At 36.8% G+C, this 19,081-nt stretch overlaps 2 protein-coding genes across 4 annotated transcripts in view; both read left to right on the top strand.

Annotated features, from left to right (window-relative positions):
- Positions 1 to 6,914, top strand: part of LOC117153819 (uncharacterized) — a 33,174-nt gene extending 26,260 nt beyond the window's left edge. The window contains exon 2 of the mRNA XM_033328215.2: positions 1,033 to 6,914. Within this exon, the coding sequence (XP_033184106.2) occupies positions 1,033 to 1,249 (217 nt within the window). The 3' untranslated portion in view covers positions 1,250 to 6,914. The remainder of the gene's footprint in view (positions 1 to 1,032) is intronic.
- Positions 6,915 to 8,222: 1,308 nt separating this feature from the next.
- LOC117153858 (uncharacterized) overlaps positions 8,223 to 19,081 on the top strand; it is a 35,889-nt gene continuing 25,030 nt past the window's right edge. Inside the window, exons 1-2 of one of the 3 annotated variants that reach the window (XM_033328312.2) lie at positions 8,223 to 8,502; positions 9,808 to 10,955. In XM_033328312.2, coding sequence (XP_033184203.1) covers positions 10,000 to 10,955 — 956 coding nt within the window. In that variant the 5' untranslated portion in view covers positions 8,223 to 8,502; positions 9,808 to 9,999. Of the gene's footprint in view, positions 9,345 to 9,807; positions 10,956 to 19,081 lie in introns of all 3 variants that reach the window. The other 2 variants (XM_033328309.2, XM_033328313.2) reach the window with 2 other exon arrangements.

Here is a 19,081-nt window from a genome sequence, read left to right as displayed (position 1 = left end):
ACGCACGATTCAAGTTTCTAATTCACGTAAGATTTGATAACGCTTTGACATTCCAGTAGGAAGAAATTGCGAAATATCTTTTCCAAAAAAATTCATTAGAATTAGAAATTACATTTACAACGTCTGTCAGAGTGGTCAATAAATGAATAATTTGCAGCAAAAAGATACGTCATGTAATGACATTTAGACTTAGATCGATGTTAAGCTTCGTCTATCGTATACCGATGTTTCGTTTTTTTAATCAGTTGCATAACGACCAATACAATGAACGTACAGCAAGAAGATAATTTTGTATTTTCTTTATTCTATTTTTCATTTTATTTACGAATTATATTTACGAATAATTACCAATTTAGTCTTCATTCGCATGAACATAATGTCAATCCTCTATAATACTTAACGAGTTCTATATCCACCGACGATAGTCTTGTATCCTCTACATAATGAATGGAGCGCTTATAATGAATTATGTAAAAGAACCATGTTTTTCATAATTTATCAGAGTATCTTCGTACGTCAAGACCAGTCGGCTAACTTTTTGTCCGTTGCATTTTAATGACTAGATCATATGCGTCAACCGTTCGTACAACAACTACATTTTTATTATTTTTATACGATGTAATCTATGATATGAAAATATTCCAGAATGATTTTTTTAACGATTTTACGCCTTGATCGTCCACGAATTACTGCTCCCGTTCGAACATCTACCAACCTACCAAATTACCGTAAGTCGATTACTCTCTGTTCCGCTGGGAAAAAAGTTGTGTCTACATTTTTATTGTCATCGAAACGCGTACCACGCGGGGCAGAAAAAAAGTAACGATCATAAAGTAACCGCCTACGACCAGTTTTCGTAACATTACGTAATTAAAACGGTATTTTCGCTCGGACTGGCGCATACATAGCTCATTGCCGGTAAATAGTCGCAAGTCGAATCACGGTCATCAAACGCCCACGTGTTGCGAATACCCATGCAAGAATTCACTCGACATTGTGAAAGTAATCGTACGTCCTGTTTTTGGTTCACAGCCAGAAGAGGCCGCAGCAGCAACAACAATACCAGCAGCAACCACAGCATCATCAGCATCAACACCAACACCAACACCACAATCATCAGCAACAGAATCAGAATCAACAGCAACGTCAGAGTCAACATCAACACCACAATCACCAGCACCAGCAACAACATCAGCACCAGCACCAACATCAACACCCCTCCTGGCATAGGACTACTTTAGCGTCCTGACCACTGTGACCTTGACCCTGACCGCAAGTCGAATAGTCCTAGTAAAAGAAAAGAGAGGAATCTTCTCGCTAGCGAAGAAACGCATCCGCGAGATCCCTTTACCGGTTCTCGAAAATCGAGCCAGAGAAGAAAAAGAAGATCCATCAAACCCACACGGAAATACAGGAAGAACGTTTCACGTGGCCGATCGGCGTTCCTACAGACGTTGAACATCCTCGTCAACCTATTCACCGTGATACTCCTCTTCAAAGACCTTCGCTTTGATCATCATTGCTGCACAGATTTCCCTTGTATCGCGTCAGAGAGCCGCTGCACTCATCGTGATTTCCTCTCCATAGAGAGCCTTTCTCTATCTCTCCCTCTCTGTCGTGAGTCCGTTTGTAGAGACCTTTTGCTTGTGTGATCGTTTTCGTGGTGTTTCCGATTCTTTCTGCCGAAACACCCTCCTTCTTTCATTTGACGATAGAAATGCAATGCTTGTTTCGGATTCAATTCGACCGGTATATCCCTATGGTAGTTGTTAATTGTGTTGGTCGTGTCAAGTCGTGTCGATAGAATTTCGTTTCGTAGAGAATTTTTCCGTTCGTAGCGAAGATTCGTCGCTTCGTCGACCGATCGTAGGCGACGGAAAATATTTGTTCAACGATCTGCACGCAATAATCAACGATTCTTCTGTTATTTATAGAACGTTCGTTCTTGTTAATATTTGAAAATACAGTTTCGTTGATCGACGTGCGAAGGAGGGAGTAACAGCTTCTAAACGCACGAAACGCGGTAGAAAATACAAGTTCTCTCGTCAATCGTACTTCTTTCAAGTTCATCGTACTTTAGACGGACGAGTACGTAGTAACTAACCAGAGCGACAGTGCAATACGCGAACGCCGTGACGAGACGAAAGTTTTCATATCGTAGATACCTTCAAATTTGTTTCATTAATTCTTAAGAGAGAAATTCGCTTGTTACAAACTGTCACGCACCTGACATGCGAAAGATCGTTCTTTGTGATTCCCTTTTACGAAAGATGGATAACGCTTTTCGATTCGCAGTATCGGATTGGGCTCGAAGGCTCGATTTCTGTCCTCGTGAAATAGTAAAACGGTTGTATGACTCGTTCGTTCCTTTAGAAGAAATAGATCGATCCATTGTAGCGAATAGCAAAAGATATTTAACCGCTAAGCGATAGGATATTAAAATTCGAATAGAAATACGAGCGCGAATACCGGAAACAGAATGTAAATAAAATTTGCGTGTTTATCGTGATGTGTAAGGAATAAGTGCAATGTATCATAAATGAATGTAATTTCGTAGAATTCTGATGGAACTGTACGATACGTATCTATAGGCAAAGCTGTATAAAGATACGCGTTGTCTTTAAAACACAGTGAGTTCGTTGTTTCGTTTCGAATAATTTCACGTTCATTCGTATAACCCTTTTACTCGTGCGATCTAAATATTACGGCTACGTTCGAACATCGTTTGATTTAAATTCTCATTTGACTTATTAATCGCCTAATTAGTCAACGAGTCAGTGACAATGACATTGGTTATTGTTTTAACATTTTAATCGGTTAATCTCCGCGTGAGAAACATCGTTACATAGCCAGAATTATATCTTGTCGTCGAAAGCAACGTAACGATTACGTAATCTACGCGAAAATCGTCTTTCACCCTCTATAATTAATCGGAAATTTACGATCTATAATACGTATGTATATTGGCAGAGAAATTATAGTGTGCCGTCTTGAACCGAGAATTCGGAATTAATATTAAACAATGAATCAATTATTTGACGGCGGTGCAATGAGAACGACGATATAATACGATGTCTCGACGAGTAAATAAAATAGGACACTAAATATATAGATACCTATGTACGTATATGTATATAGCTGTATGTAACTTGAATATCATACGACGTTATAGAGGGTTACCGAACTGTATCCGGTGGATCGTTTCGCCCGAAATTAAGTTCTGCGTTTCGTTTCGCTGTTTCTCACCGATTCGACGGTTGATTTTGATATTGTTGTTACTCGACCATTGTTGTAATTATTTCGTACTATAAATGACTATTTTGTCGAGCAAAGTAGTAGGCGATAATACATAAGATATGCATAAGCGACGAAACGTGCAATAGTTTTTAATTCGATCATTTCGCATGGATCGTCACGGCGATCGTGAACTCTTCTCACGATCCTATCAACGGAGACACTAACACGATACGAACGAACGTTTTCATCCTGTATCTAAGTCGAATTTACATGCAACAAGTAAAACATGTTGATCTTGCCGCTAGCATTTATGCAAATTAATGAGAGGCATTAATATGCCGCATAGATAATCTTGGCTATGCAAACAGGAATATTACGAAAGAATTTGAGCGAAGAATCGATCGAGAAATATTAATTCGTGCAGCATGCATATTTATTTAAAACACGAAGATAACGGATGATGAAGGGGATCATTTGGAAAGTATCGGTCTTAAAAATCAATAAAGCCAGCGCTTTCGTATCGCTGGCCACGAAGAACTTAATATAGCTACAACTAATTAGGTCAAATCAATTTTTTATAGCCTACATCCGTTAAGGTTTAAATTGTCCCGTGAACTAGTTCGTTGGAATATTCTTGATAACAATTTATTTACGCATAAATTAAATACCGTTAAAGTGGAAGATGAAAAGACGAAGGATAATGAATATCGATCGAGTAAACGCAGACATGAGACATTGTTAGTCATAGAAATCTGTGTGACGATTTCGAATTAACGACAGAATATGATTATTCTTTAAGGGACCGATAATTATAATCCTATTTACTATTTCTTGATCACAAAATATATTTAGAAATCGATGATAGATTAACATTGAAATTTATGAGATCCAAATTGCGAATAGAAACGAGTTGAATCCGACCATGATAGAAGTAAAAAGAAAAAGACGTTATTCATTACCTACAAACATTAAAAGGAGATACAATCTTGCATCGTATTAACGAACTAAACGCGGAAACATATCTTACCTAATTGTCATTTAATAAATATGTATCCGACGCTTTCCTATTTTTCGCGTTAAAAGTTTCAAGTTGAAGCATTATAGTAAATCTTCTACGAATATCTTGCGTTCCTGCAAGCAAATCGTCTTTTCGTATAGATTGCAAGTACCTGTAATTATCGACCACGTTGTTATCTCAAAGTATAATCACATTTTGCTCGAAAGAATTAACGTTCGTACATGTATATGCTTTGTTTGTTTTACTTCTGTGTGTAAACTCGACTCCAACAAACAAGACATTAAGCCGTTTAACACGTTATTTACAATCACGACTAGGTATCAAAAAATTATAAGGAAAAGGAAAGAAATGACTAAGTATGCGCGTCTGAAATGACGGAAACAGGTGCTATTCGATAGATAAAAAGGAAAACGATAATGTATTTCGGTGAACAGAAAGCACGAAAGAAGCGTATATAGGTAGACGATTTAGGTAGAGAAAATATTTTACATAACGTACACATAGGGCACGCAGATGTATCGTGTAATAAAATATCCGCGATTCAGTGTACCTATGCATGCACGAAAAACGACCCCTTAAATATTTCTCGGTATTTGTCGACGCTTTGCGATCTATAATCCAGTAGAATATACGATATATTTTCTGATTATACCTCAGAGAGTAGCCATAAAATGGTTGGTAATAATTTAACTCGCTGGTAGTCGGATGAAATATTAACTAAGCAAACTTTGGCGTAACAGTACCTGCGAATTTGTTGCTTTATTTACGATATTTCAGATAAAATGCTAACCGGGCAAATTGTGGCGCGTTCAACGACGATTCCCTGCGATATTATAAAGCATAATGTGTACACGACTATACTTCGACAAAATTATCTAATTACTGTACCGAATCAAATTGCTCTCTTATACGGAGGACGAATATCAAAATTAGGATTATAATTTGTAATTTAAGCTATCGTAATGTACGGTATAGCCAGCGAGTATATATCTATAGTAAAAATCGATTGCCACTACGTCACTTCTACTTTGCCTTGAACCTGACAAGGTATATTCGCTATAATGAGATTATTCAAATCCGTTTAAACAGAAATTATACAACATTCGTGTGTTGAACTTTCAAACGTTCTACATTTGTAACGCTGTGTTAATATTTCGTCTGAACACGTAAGAAATTATTTCGTATCCGTTTCGCAAATAATGATAACGTTAATTAGAAATGAGAAATGAAGAAACAAATCAAACGCGCGAATGATATATCGTTGAACCGTTAGAGTCCGCGAGAGAGTTCGCAAATATCAAAACGGCAAACACCGAGAATGTCGATCGTTGTCAAAAAGAATTCGAATAACTCTGCTGCGACTGGAATAACAAGAGGAAAAGCCGACATTTCCACGGGACAAGGTTTCATAAACGGAATTGTATACTATTAATGAGCGTATCCAAAATAGATGATTCATTCGATGTCCGATTATTACATGTTCCCGATCTGCAGTTAACAGGTTGCCGTACATCATTCTGTTTTGTTAATCTTACTTTCCACGATTTATGGATGATGAAAATGTGCTATATCACGCAAAGTCAAACGAGCGTGTTAAATAATTCAATATGTTATACGTATGTTAGATTCTTAACGAGTTTGCAAAGAACATACTCGATAAAATGTGCAATACATAGTTGTTTCTTCGCGGAAGCATCGAAACGATTCGATTACCCAGTAATGTAACGTATATTTAATGAATATCATTCGACAGATTTACGAATATTTTTTTATTTATTTGCGTGCAACTAAGTTTCGGCGAATGAAAATTAGTTTAATCTTTAGAGAATGGTTAATTGATTCTATCCGAGTTCAGATAAAATCTAATAGATATTTTATTGTAGGAAGAAAATAAAATGGAAAATAATTTCATTTCTAAGGAACCTATCGACGTTTGTACTTTTTAGTTGAAAAATATTTTGCTCTTAGCTTTCGTAAAAGTATCTTTTCCAGTGGAAATTAAAAACTCTCGAAAATCGAAAACTTCTTAAACTATACGTGGAAGATCTTTATTCCTTGTCATGTGAAACTATCTTGAATATTTTTATTCAAACTATTAGAATTAGAGTGCGGTGATTTATACAAATTCGTATTTTTATGACTATAATTTAAAAGATCGAACCTAGACAGAGATATCTTTTATCTACTGTATATCGCAACAAATACGATTTGATTATTTTTTCGGTTTTGCGTATTTTGCGCATTATGTGCATTTTTGGAACTTCAAATTTCCCAAAAATATAGAAAAATCCACAGCCTAATTGTAATTAAAAAGCATTTAGATTGAGACTGAAACGAGACTGCTCGACATCGTGTTTACTGCGATCGTGGTTTACAATACTAATTATCATCACTACCCTCACTACCACGTGGCACGTGGAATGTATAGATTTATACTTGTTTGTTTATTTATTGTTAGGTAGCAAACACGATGGTAACCATGAACAAAAGGTTCGTGGTACAGAGAGAAGCCAACTTTTAGATCAACCTTGACTGTTTAGCCTTTAGATTTTATTAGCTTTATAAGAACGACTAAAATATTATTTTGTTGATATATATATTGTACGACATTATTGATTATAAATCATAAATAACCTGTAAATATACAAGACCAATACAATATCTTTTACGTTACTTGAAAATATATCCACATAATCCTTCTACCTGTATATATACAGGGTGATTGGTAACTGGTGATACAAGCGGAAAGGGGGTGATTCTACGCGAAAAAACAAGTCGAAAATATAGAATAAAAATTTTTCGTTCGAGGCTTTGTTTTCGAGAAAATCGACTTTGAATTTTCGCTCGGTACGCCTGCACTTCATCGCGTCTCGTTATAACGGATCTCACTGTAGATCGTTGTCTCGATGGAAAAATTAAAAAAAAAAAAAATGTTTATTCTATATTTTCGACTTCTTTTTTCGCGTAGAATCACCCTCTTTCCGCTTGTACCACCAGTTACCAACCACCCTGTATATCTATATACATATATATGACAAAAATATGCATATTTGCTATATTTGTCAATAATATAATATCAAGAAGTAACGATATAATTTGTTACTAAAAATAAAATTTGTTTCACTTGCAACTAGACATTATTTATATACATGTTTCCAATTAAATTGACCAAGTTGACCAAGTAATAAGTTTTAACTTATTTTTAATACAAAACGTACCATCTCTTTTTATCTATAAATATCAGAAATGCTTAAATAATAATATCCTTTTTACGCAACTATATGTAAAATATGTAAAATGATTTTGCAAATTTTAATCTTAACGTTTTAATAAATGCATGAATATATTTATGAACCATATTTCGAAGAAACTATTAATATATTAAGATAAGTTAAATAGAGAAAACGATGAAAGGTATTGGAACATACATATCTAGGGAAAGCTACATATATGTGATAGAAGCAGATATTACAAAAATTTTAATAAATACAGTATCGATAAAAACTAGCAATATATTTTATAATGAATATTCGTAATCTGCCGAAATATGTCTTCGACGTATTTTTATAGTTTCACAATAACGGGGCGAATAAATTAATTTTAACAAATAAGATTAATGATAATTTAGAATACCTTTTCGACTTTGAAATAATATTTTCCTAATAAATAAGTAACTTTTAAAATTAACGTTCCTAAAGCAAAGTGCATACAAGCATTCTATCTTATCAGATTTAAAATTGGCGCCACTATCACATGTGTTATGGAGAGATTGATTATCTAGTGTCTTAAATTGTTTTTAGTTTCAATATAGATTAAATGGTAAATTTTCAAAAATACTTCCCGGTATTCACCATAATACATTTACAAATAACAACGATATTTAAATATAAAAGAAAAAAGTGTGAAGCAAAAAAATGCGAATGACAAGAATATACACTATATCGCAGAACGGCCATTTTGTTGGGAACACGCGCGCGCGGCTTGGTCACAAACGAAAAATAGTCCGAGTATAGTGTGCCGCGAGTACGTAGAATTTTTCTGCTGTGTGAATCGTTTGCGGTGTTTTTTGTGCGAAAATTGTATCGTTAACTTGAATCGAGTCCTGTGACAATTTAATATCGTGTTCACGTTCCACGGAAGGCGTCGCTGTCAAAGAAACGTGTAAACGCGTTTGATTGGTCGGAACAAAAAAATCCGCGAAGATGCAGTCGGCACGAAATGCTACATAATGCGACGCAAATACACCAGTATGTACAATGGTTGGCTTAAACTATATCGTGATGTTCTTTCGAACAGAAAATACAATCGTGTATAAGTATTTGATTCGCGGACGTTCAACACGCGTATAATACTAGGTAAATCAGACTAAGCACGTCGGTTTACTATACGTACGCACAGAAATACATGCATGCACACATAAACGCATACTTCAAAGAGGTAGAGGTCACTAGCCTTACGTACCACGGGGTCGTGTTCTCATTTTACTTCGGTACCGTGAAAACTTCTTTTTAAGTAATATTAGTATATTGTCTTCATTGGATTGCTTTCGTGACCGTCAGCCATAATGTAAAAATAAGAGTACCCTTTGAAACAGAGAGAGAAAGACGGGAAAAGGCATATATACAACAGGGTTGACTGACACGTCCCTGTGACTTTATACTCTTTTTAGTGTGCAGTATTTTATGTGCCTTCTCTATTTGCTCTTCCCTATTTTAATACTAATTACATGTATTCGAGATTTCCACTTATTGAGATCGCCATTCTTTCATTCCTGTGCATTTTCGACTCACTATCGTAATCGTATTGTCAAGAAGGAAATAAGTGAGGTTATGAACGTGTCGCCCAATAATGTTATACCTCGATAGTGTCATTAAGTAACTTTCGAGTCAAACAAATGTCACGATTTATTCTAAAGTGCATTTCATATTGTGTATATCAAGTGGATTCATCAGCATAAAGTGAAAAATATATAACAGAAGGTAATCTATAATATCTGAGATACAACTCTTATAACTTTACGCAAAATACGAAGTCTTCGTTGGCAAAACAAGATAAAGATGGCATATAAATAAACTACAGTTTTCTTTGTGTAAGCTATGATATTTTGATGTAATCTATAATTTTTATGTTCATGAAATTAGCGGAAAATTTCGTTTCTGCACGTAGAAATGGTGACATAGATATCGAGACATCATTTATGCAGAATAGGATTTGCTTAAACATCAGTGATTAATTATTACAAAGTTCAATGTTACCATAGCTCAATATTCAAAACTTTTGCGTCATTGTAAACCACGAGCTAAAACTGGAGATAATTATAGAGTATCGATATTTTAAGTACGCTGATGTCGTGCAGTTTCTTTACACGTTTATGATACAATGTTTTCAACGATACTGTACGTTTCTAACCTCAAATTTTAACGTAAATTTTCATTTGAGGAATCGCTTTTACCGACCATCGGTCGATAGAAGAGATTATGAGAATGTTATTCGTAAAATATAAAATGTAAATGTAAATGTTATAATTAATTAATGTATTATATTTTTTACAGAATAAAAATGAAACACACAAATGGATAATATATTACTCGAAAGAAAGACTTCATAATTTAATTTGTCGATATATGCTCATATGGTAACATGATAACAGTGAATTTAATATACCTCAAAAATTCATCATTATTTAAATATTTATACATATTTGAATATTTCAAATGAATCTCTAAAAGCAACTAATATAAAAAATGGCGGAGAGTAAAATAGAAGACATGGATTTAATAAAAGTTGTAGATAAGGAGGAAGTATTAAATGATCCTACAACATCCATGAAAAAAGTGGAGGATAAAGAGATGCAAGAAATTTCTAATAAAAATGAATCGGAGCTAGATGATTCTTATGAAAATGCTTTGAAAGTAGTTGCTGTCGTTGATGTCAAAAAACAAGAATCAAGTTTAGATTCAGAAAACTCTAATAACATTGAAAATACTATGTCTGAAAATGAGAAACATACGAAAGAAGATGTAACAATGAATGCAAGACTAAAAGAAATGGATAACGAGGAGAACTCTAAACAAATAGAAAATTCGTCTTTAAAAGTTAAAGATATTAAAAATACTATTTCCGAAGAAGAAGAAACACTAAATGAAATATTAAAAGTAGTACATGAAAATTTAGGTTCAACAGAAGTCCGACAATTTGCTGCAGAACCTAAACATTTGAAGCAAGAAAATAAAAATGTTAACGAAGAAACTAAAGAACAGACAGACATGGAGTCAAAGAAAGAAGATGTAGTAGAAACTACAAACGATGATACAGATGTTCTTATAATAAACGAATCTGTATCATCCAGGAGAAATTCTGATACTAAGCAATCCATGGAGATCGAACATATGGAAGTTGGAATAGTAGGCCCTCCTACAACTGTTAGTGAACTTATCAATGAAGAAGAACTCAGAGCCGAATCTGCATTATCGACTGATCAAAAGGTTGAGGTTCATGTAGCAGAATGGGTTCAGAATTCTGCTAAAGCCGAAGAATTAGTTGGAGACGAAGAAGAGACCCCTATCAACGATGCTCAACCAGAGAAGAAGAATGTAAAAGAGAAGAGAACCAGAAAGAAGAAAAGTAACGATGTTCTTAATTTACCTAGTAGAAAATCTCAGAGAATTGTTAGCAACATCATCAAAAAAAGTATCAAATGGTGAGTAAAATTTTAAGCATTCTATTTTGTATAACGTTAATTCATACTTTAAGAAATTATTTAGAATAGGAAATCTTAGATCGCTCAACAAAAATGTTGTATAAAATTATTTAAACATTTCGTGATTTTAACAGCTTTACGCGTATAAATTCTTTTTCTAATTTATTTTTCTGTAAAATATCAGGATAGTCAAATAACTAAAGTCTTTTCTTATTTAGTTCCGTCTATTTTACCTTACTTTAAAAGAAGAAGAGATCTATCAAATGAAACGATAACGTTTTCTCTGAACGATCATTATCAGTAGTTAAAGATTGTCGTTTCCCTATTTCGAAACGTACGTTTTCATTACACGGACGTCATTACGGTTCGCGTTATCAAATTCCATCGGACGTCGTCGTCGCTCAATGTCGTCGGATGCTGATCAACGTTCCAATTACAAAATCGTTTGGTTCATGACGTTGTTTCGCTGGTCCGCAATGGCACGAAGAAGCGTGCGCGCGCGTATGTATGCACGCGTGTATTTCGAAAGGAACACATCGCAATGAGGAATCGAGACACCGCGCGTAGAATCGTCTTTGTAACGAGGTTGCGGTCGTTACCGTGCACGTTCTCCGGCATGGAGAACGGCCGCTCACTCGCCACCGACAAATTCGATCGGCGGAAAGCGCTTCCACAGCGTCGCTCTACTTCCTTTTTTCGCCGTAATCGCCGATGCTGTCCAAGATTGGCGTTATCGGCCGATAAAGTCGGGATAAGAGAAGCATTGACGAGCGCGCAAACGCGCGCTAACGATGTGGAATCGGAGAAGTGGGAAAGAGAAAGAGAAAAAAAAGAACGGGGAAAGAAATATTGACCGTAGAACGATAAGCAACGCGGTAGTGTCGATAACAGGATGACTGTTCTGCCGCTTTCTCCTTCTTTTCTCGCTTACCTCCTATGTAGAACAAACAATCTTTGCCCTTTGTCTTTTTCTTTTCAAAGTGGAACTGCTTTATATGCTTAAACGAGTCTTTTAACGCATAACTACGTTGCTTATTCTTTCTTACTCGAAAATATTCACTAATACTTACTAATATTTACTATTTACTACTACGCGGTGCAATCTACCCGTGAGACAATACCGATAGGTCTTCGAATATTTCGTATCGTTGCAACAAGAAACAGACGAAAAGAGTGACGATCGAGTTTGGTCGTTAACCCCTAGCGCTCGGAATTGTACTTCCTCGAATTGATTGGTTACTCGGAAATCTCGCGGTGGAGCATGAACCACCTCTTCGTATTTCGCTTATCAACCGGACATTTTTTTAAAATGGCGCATGTAATATTTGGCACATTATATGAAATGACTCAAATTAACTTTCGAAAAAAGTTTCGAAACTTTGAAAACTATATAGAAAACTAAAGCTTTCATATACGTATTCTCTTAGAGATAGAAGAAACCAACATTTGCTACGTAGAACTATCAGTATAATCGATAAATAAATGTAACTGGAAATTTGTAATCATATCTAACGTATCTAAATATTCGATATCTGGTTTAAAAAACTTTTATATTTATCATACGAGCATACTACCTAGTTTCGTTTTTTCGTTAAGAAATATCAACGAACATGGTATTAACATGTAACCGCGTCAACGAGAAACGTTCAATAGTTGTATTAACTCTTATCGCAAGGCAAAAGGAAGTTTATACGAGCAATCAGATTTTTAAGAAACATGGAATTTATTAAATTACGCGATCTGTCGTGGATGTATGAGTTAGTTGCGTTATATAAAGATTAAACGAGTCTAATACGAAGGTCATAACACCAGTGATGACAATCTTCTGCGCTACCATTTCTATTTACAACTCTTACGGTAACGTTATCGATGTTGCTCGGTAAGGGTAGTAGATCAATTTATGATCTCCTCTAGGTATGCATATCAATGCTATACGTACGCGGGGAAAGAAATATAATAATTTTACGTAATAATTATATAGTAGTCCAAACGTATAGGAAATACAAAAGAAAATTCTCCATAATATTTTATTTTCCTCTATCTTACTCTGCTGCAAACAATTGAAACTGAGACGCATATTTACGGTATTATCCAATTCCGCTTGAATAATTTCCTGAATGATCGAGTTTCCTTTTGAAGTTTCGTTTTATCCAACGAATAACGCGATAGTTAACGTAAGCATCGGGTGTTTTCATGGAAGGAATGAAATCGCAACTTTTCATAATTACCGAAACAAGTTTGTTTCGAGTTACGACCAAGAACTTTTGTAAAAGCTTCTCAAACAGCTGCAAAGCAACTTTCACCTTTACAAAAGCTTTTATATCCTCTTGGTCGCTGGTCGTTGCAACAACGATATCGACGTTCTTCCCTCTGATATACAGTTATTGTTTATTACCGAAATAATTTACAAAAGCAACTAACGAAATAATATTATTTAGAGAAAACATTTTGTCGCGTTCCTACATTTCTCTTTCGCATTATCGAATAATATTCCCGTTATCGGCTAAAGCCTCCAACAGGAAAGCTAAACATTAGCCCCAACCTTGGAATCGACTCTAAAGTTCGTTCAAGGACATAAAAACTACCTGGGCTATTCTCCTTCTTCCTCTTTCTATTCCCTTTATATCTATATATCGAAATATCGAAATCGATTCGAATCGTAACTGGTTTACCCTGCGTGTACCAAAGCGTGACCTTGAACATTGTGACATTTCGTCCCGCAAATACACGATACACCGTGATTAAAAACGTGACGTGTCTGGCAGCGAATCGCGTTGCATTAATTACATGCGGAGACCGTTTGCTTGTCTATCGGTTGGAAAGAACGCGTACCTTGGTGTCTGGTCCCAGGCCAAGGCTGATCTCACCCCGCAGCCCGGATGGAAGTGGAACGGTCTACGAGCGGGAGGGGCGTTAATCCCTGCGAACGGTACCATAGAAACGGTACCGGTGGGGTCGTTACGTGTGCCTGCCTGCAGACCAGCGGCGTCGAGCCACCACTCCGGGCTACTCTGGTACCAGATAGACGGTGGTGTGCGTGCGAGCGAGAGATCACGATATAATCCAGCCCAAGGCCCCTAAGAAAAGGGGAAGGTCTTCTTTGTCCCTCGGTCCCTCGGGCGAAGGACCGCACGGCCAGATGTCGGCTGACGGCGATCCTTGCGACTGCGTCGACATGCACGCACTCGTTCGTTCGCTGTGTCTCGCCTTACTCCGTCTTTCCAATCATCCACTGACGCACTTCCTTATCGGTGTGTGCGCGTATGCGTGCGTTCCTCTCTTAACGTAGGCGTCATATACGCAAGCGTACATACGCCCGCGATCCCGTGCCACCGCACGCTCACGGATATTGCGTATCCTTCGTGGGTATTTTTGGTGACCGTGTGCCGCTACCTCGGCCGTACCAACTTGGAACACGCGGTTTTCTGGAGGCGAGAGCATGCGAACCCTCGCCCTCTTTCAACCACGCTCTTGCGCATTGTTCCTTTATGACGGTGCACCGGAGGGCGGACGTGTCTCGTTAGGCTGAAAGGTGAACGCGAATTTTCACGGAGAAAAATGGTTGCTGTTTCGAGTACCTCGGGTGGTAGAGAATAGCACTAGGAATTATTTAGATGGTCAAACAACGTTCATCCTTAAAGCAAGGGAATTTCTGTTTGTATACGTTAATTTCTTTCGAAGGATATGATAATTCGTTGAAAATATTTCCGAAGCTTTATAGGCGTTCGATGGTAACGAAACCGACGTGAAAATGTTTTCTGATCTTCTTTTCTTTTTTTTTTTTTTTTTTATTTTATAATAAACAACCTTTAGAAGAGACAATTAAAATTTAAACTAAAATTGTTTCGTAATAATCTGTAGGATATTCCGTCAGATGAGAAACGCGTTTCTTCGTTCTTGCTATTTTCTGATAGACAGGACGGTGGTTCGTGGTCTCAGCTGTTCGAGGTTCTTCGGACGAGCGTACCAATGTCAGCTTAACAACGGAAAACAATTTGCGCTTATCCATGGTAGAGTTTGTACTTTGCTAGTACGAACGATCTACTCAGCTATTGAAATCCCTTCTTTGGTATAACGAATCTTTCTTAGAATTTCCTAGGTACCGGAATATGACTCGCTGAGTCAGGGTTCTTGTGCGACCTTGAATGTTTCGTACCTGAAACCGTAAAAATGCTTTGTCTTGAAGGGATAAGACTTTCCTCTTTGTCCCTATTAGTACAAGAGAATTTTACAACCGGAATGTCCGGAGAACCGACGATATTCCGAATAAGACGTATCTACAATATGATACGTAATTATTTTTACGCGTCTGACTCGTTACAAACATTATCAATAAACGGATTTTCGCTGATTTATATGGTAGACTTTAGCGAATTTCGAAATATAATTCTGTCTTGTTTTTCAATCCTATATTTTTTTTTTTTTTTAATTCTTTATATATTCATTTTTCTTAAAATCTTACAAATTTTCTTACTAATTGTATTACAAGTTTTCTTCTAATATCACGAATCTCTTTTATCCGCTAACGTGTGAGCAAGAAATAAATAGGTAAAATAAAAATTCTCGGCTCAAAGCAGAATTAAGAAAAGCGTGGTACTTTGAACAGCACCAAAGGTTATTTACAATTGAAGTCTACATAGTTTCCCCGCATTTTGTCGACCTTCGACGTTGAATGCCCACCCCGTACAAATTTTGACCTGTGCAGGCGTAGAAAGGTCCGAGGAAGCTGCTTAGGTTGTAAAATTTTTGAATAGCTAGAAATCCGGAATTTCTGTCCGTTTAACTACCTAAAACATTATGTATGCAAAACATAATAGGGTCGTTGAAGTTTTTGGTGTGAAAATACATTGTTAAATCGTAGAAAATTTTACGGATAACGACTATAGACGTACTACGATTTGTTTTCAAATGATAGAAGCGGTTTAGGATGAATAACCTTTTTTACGTTTAACGCACCTTTTGTTCTGACCAAACGGAACCTTGCAATTAGAATTGTTTAATGACACTGGTCTAAGAAAGGAAAGTAGGTATTGAATGATAAAGTAAACGGAATTTAGGACAGCCGTCGTAAATAAAATGGTCGAGTTTTAAGGTTAAAGTTCGTTCCAATGAATTGAGATATATTATACCTATTCTCATTTCCCCAAATCTTGGAAATACGCTGGTCATACAAATGTATTATACAAATGGTTTACGATATATTATTTCTATTTTCCTTTTTCGTATACTGTCGAAACGTAATCTCGTATCGACGACGTGACGAAAATAGAGAATCGAAACTGGCCATCGATCCAAGATACCGCCGTAGGTATCATCAAATCAGTCGTGATAATCACTCGTAAACCTGAAATAAATCGCTGGTGAACTATGACTGCCGGTTCCCGAAGGAGCATTTGCATTCCAGGAAAATGTCTTAGCTGTTCCAAGGTCGAAGGTTAAGAACGCTTGATCCAATAAGGCGGAATAAACGCAGGATGAAATAATTATCATAGATTATTCTTTGGAGCGCGTCTCCTCGAATCCTTCGCCTCGGATATCTGACAACAGGTATAAATAAAATATCAGCGATCGTCGTGCCACGTAATCTCGGCTATATCCTCGACGTCGTATGACTGTCTGTCGTCGTCGTACAGTCGAGATAGAAATCGATAACGAAGACAGAAGCGTCATTATCATAAGCACAACAGTCAGCATCGAGAAATGATTCAACAGTGTAGTAAAGAGAAAGAAAGGTAGAGGGTCAGAGAGACGGGGAAAGAAAGAGGCTAGAAAAAAAAATCTATTGTTAGGTTGACTTCGACCTCAGAGGTTGCTCGTGTGAGGAGAAGGTGACGTTTTCATTGGTCTTTGATCTTTGGTATCCTGGTAACGCAGCAATGACGTCATCCGGTGATCCAAGCCCGGTCGGTTACCATCCGTTACCATCGTGCAATACCACCCTCGGGCGTGCCTTCCAGCCCCAGTGCGTTTCACCACCACGGTCATCCCCCTCCTGGAAATCCCCCTCGCAATTCCGCCCTCCAAACGGGCTCTGACCCCTGTTACGCTATCGCGTTTATAGCAGCAACGAGAGGAAGAAAGAGCAGGTTCCTAACGCGCTACGAGACGCTATATGGGTTCCATCCTGCGAACCGATGGATCTTCCTTTCAACCCTTTTGCTTCCAGACTGGGAAAAAAGACGCGAGTTTCTTCACCGAGAGATTTATGGTGTTCTTTGCGCGTAGATACATCGCCATCACGATTCGAATAATTGGAAAGATTTCTATATGTCGGAGATGAAAGGAAAACCGGAGCCTTCCCTTTGCAATTTTGAGGAAGCCTTCTAATGCTTTAGCCTAGATTTTATCATAACTGTAATTAAGCAATTGTCATTCGTAATTGTTTGATATTTGTGAAAGCGAAAGTGGGTTCGAGGTGACAACTGGTCGCCGAACGTAGCCACGGTCACGGGATAAACGTTTTGCCTGACGAAGGTGTGGATCGGTTGTATCGTTCTCCCTAGAAATCACATAGAATTGTACTTTAGAGATGTCGATATAATGGGACACACGTTGTATTAGGAATCAATCTCCAGACAGAAACTGCCTAGTAACGGCGTTTGGATCTTTCTCGATGTTTCCAAAGAGTATACAACAAACTTTTGACAGAAATTGCCTAGCAACAACGATTGGAACCTTCTCGATGTCTCCAGCGAGCATATAACAAACAAATGCAGTCGTATAGCGAAAAAGATTTTCATCGGATATTCGTTCGTGTGATCGCCTTGGAAAGTGATACATCGACCAATTTACCGAGTGTCTCAGCAATCGTATTTTTGTGTTTAAAATTATTCTACGCATAGTAAAGAGTTATCCCGTTGACCGTGGATTCGTTTGAACCCCGGAAACATTGTTAATAGCGTTAATTAAATTCATTATTCGTTAAATCTATCAATCGTTAATCTCATTATTCGTTAAATTTATTATTCGTAAGACATATTATTTGTATCTCTTATTATTCGTTAAACTTATTATTCTTTAATCTAATTATTAGTTAAACTTATCGTCTGTTAATCTTATCATTCATTAAACTCAATATTCGTAATATTTTGTAAAATCTTGTATATTCGCGTAAATATAATCTCTGTCTCGTAAAACGATGACTAACTCAAACGAAGAATCGTTACGCGCCTTAAATCTTAATGTTAACCCGACATATATATCGGTTGCTTGTCGGTTTCACCCTTTGGACTTTAACGACGAGGTGCTCGGACGAGCGATTTCGATGCGACGTTGAAACGATTTTGATTTTCCTTCGTGGCTTTAGCAACTGCAATTGCCCGTTCTTGTTTTTGATATCGCGAATGGCGATAGGTATCAATTATATCAAGTTGTCCGAAAAGTGTTTTTCTTTTGCAGACACGTCTTTTACAACGACGCATCTTTGTACAAATATGAAACCTAATCTGTCGAACGTTGTGATAGAACAAAATGGATCATTCGTAATTCGATAAAATAATATAAAACGGGAAATGTTGTGCGTCCATTATTTCCTCATAAAACGAAAGAAACCTTTCGGACGACCTAATATTTCTGTGTCTCTCTCATGGTAGAGTTATTTTGATTTTTGATAAACAGCGGATATCTATCCAATAGATATATCGTCGAATATATCTCTTTGGGCGTACAAATTTTTGCGTAGAAAATTGATCGATGTCTATCTGGTATTCGATTAGCGGTATAAAAAGTATGAATCCAATATAAAGGAATGTAAAATACCTTTTAACGTATCGACAAACTAGCGTAAAAAACCAGCCAGCAGTTTGGTTCGTATATAGTACAAAATATAGAACTCGACGATTTTTAGTTAACTGGTTTAATGTGGAAGCAACAGGCACGCTTTTGTGTATTCTCTTTGACGAGTACTCGTCAAACTCGAATATGAAACTAGATTGATCCAGTGGTAGCCCTTTTAAATACACACAAAGATTAAAACGTGTAAGGGTTTCGAAACGCGATACCACAGGTTTTGCCATTTGTACTAGAAGAAAGGAAAGTTGCCTTTCGTTTCGCCGAAATATGTTCGGCACGCGATTTGCTCGAAATATTTCGTGAAGTTTAATTATTTAATTATCGAGATTGTTAAG

The sequence above is a fragment of the Bombus vancouverensis genome, chromosome 3 (genome assembly GCF_051014615.1).
Source record: "Bombus vancouverensis nearcticus chromosome 3, iyBomVanc1_principal, whole genome shotgun sequence".
Lineage (NCBI taxonomy): Eukaryota > Metazoa > Arthropoda > Insecta > Hymenoptera > Apidae > Bombus > Bombus vancouverensis.
Note: the sequence above shows the minus strand (reverse complement) of the source record. Positions and strands in the feature narration are given on the sequence as shown.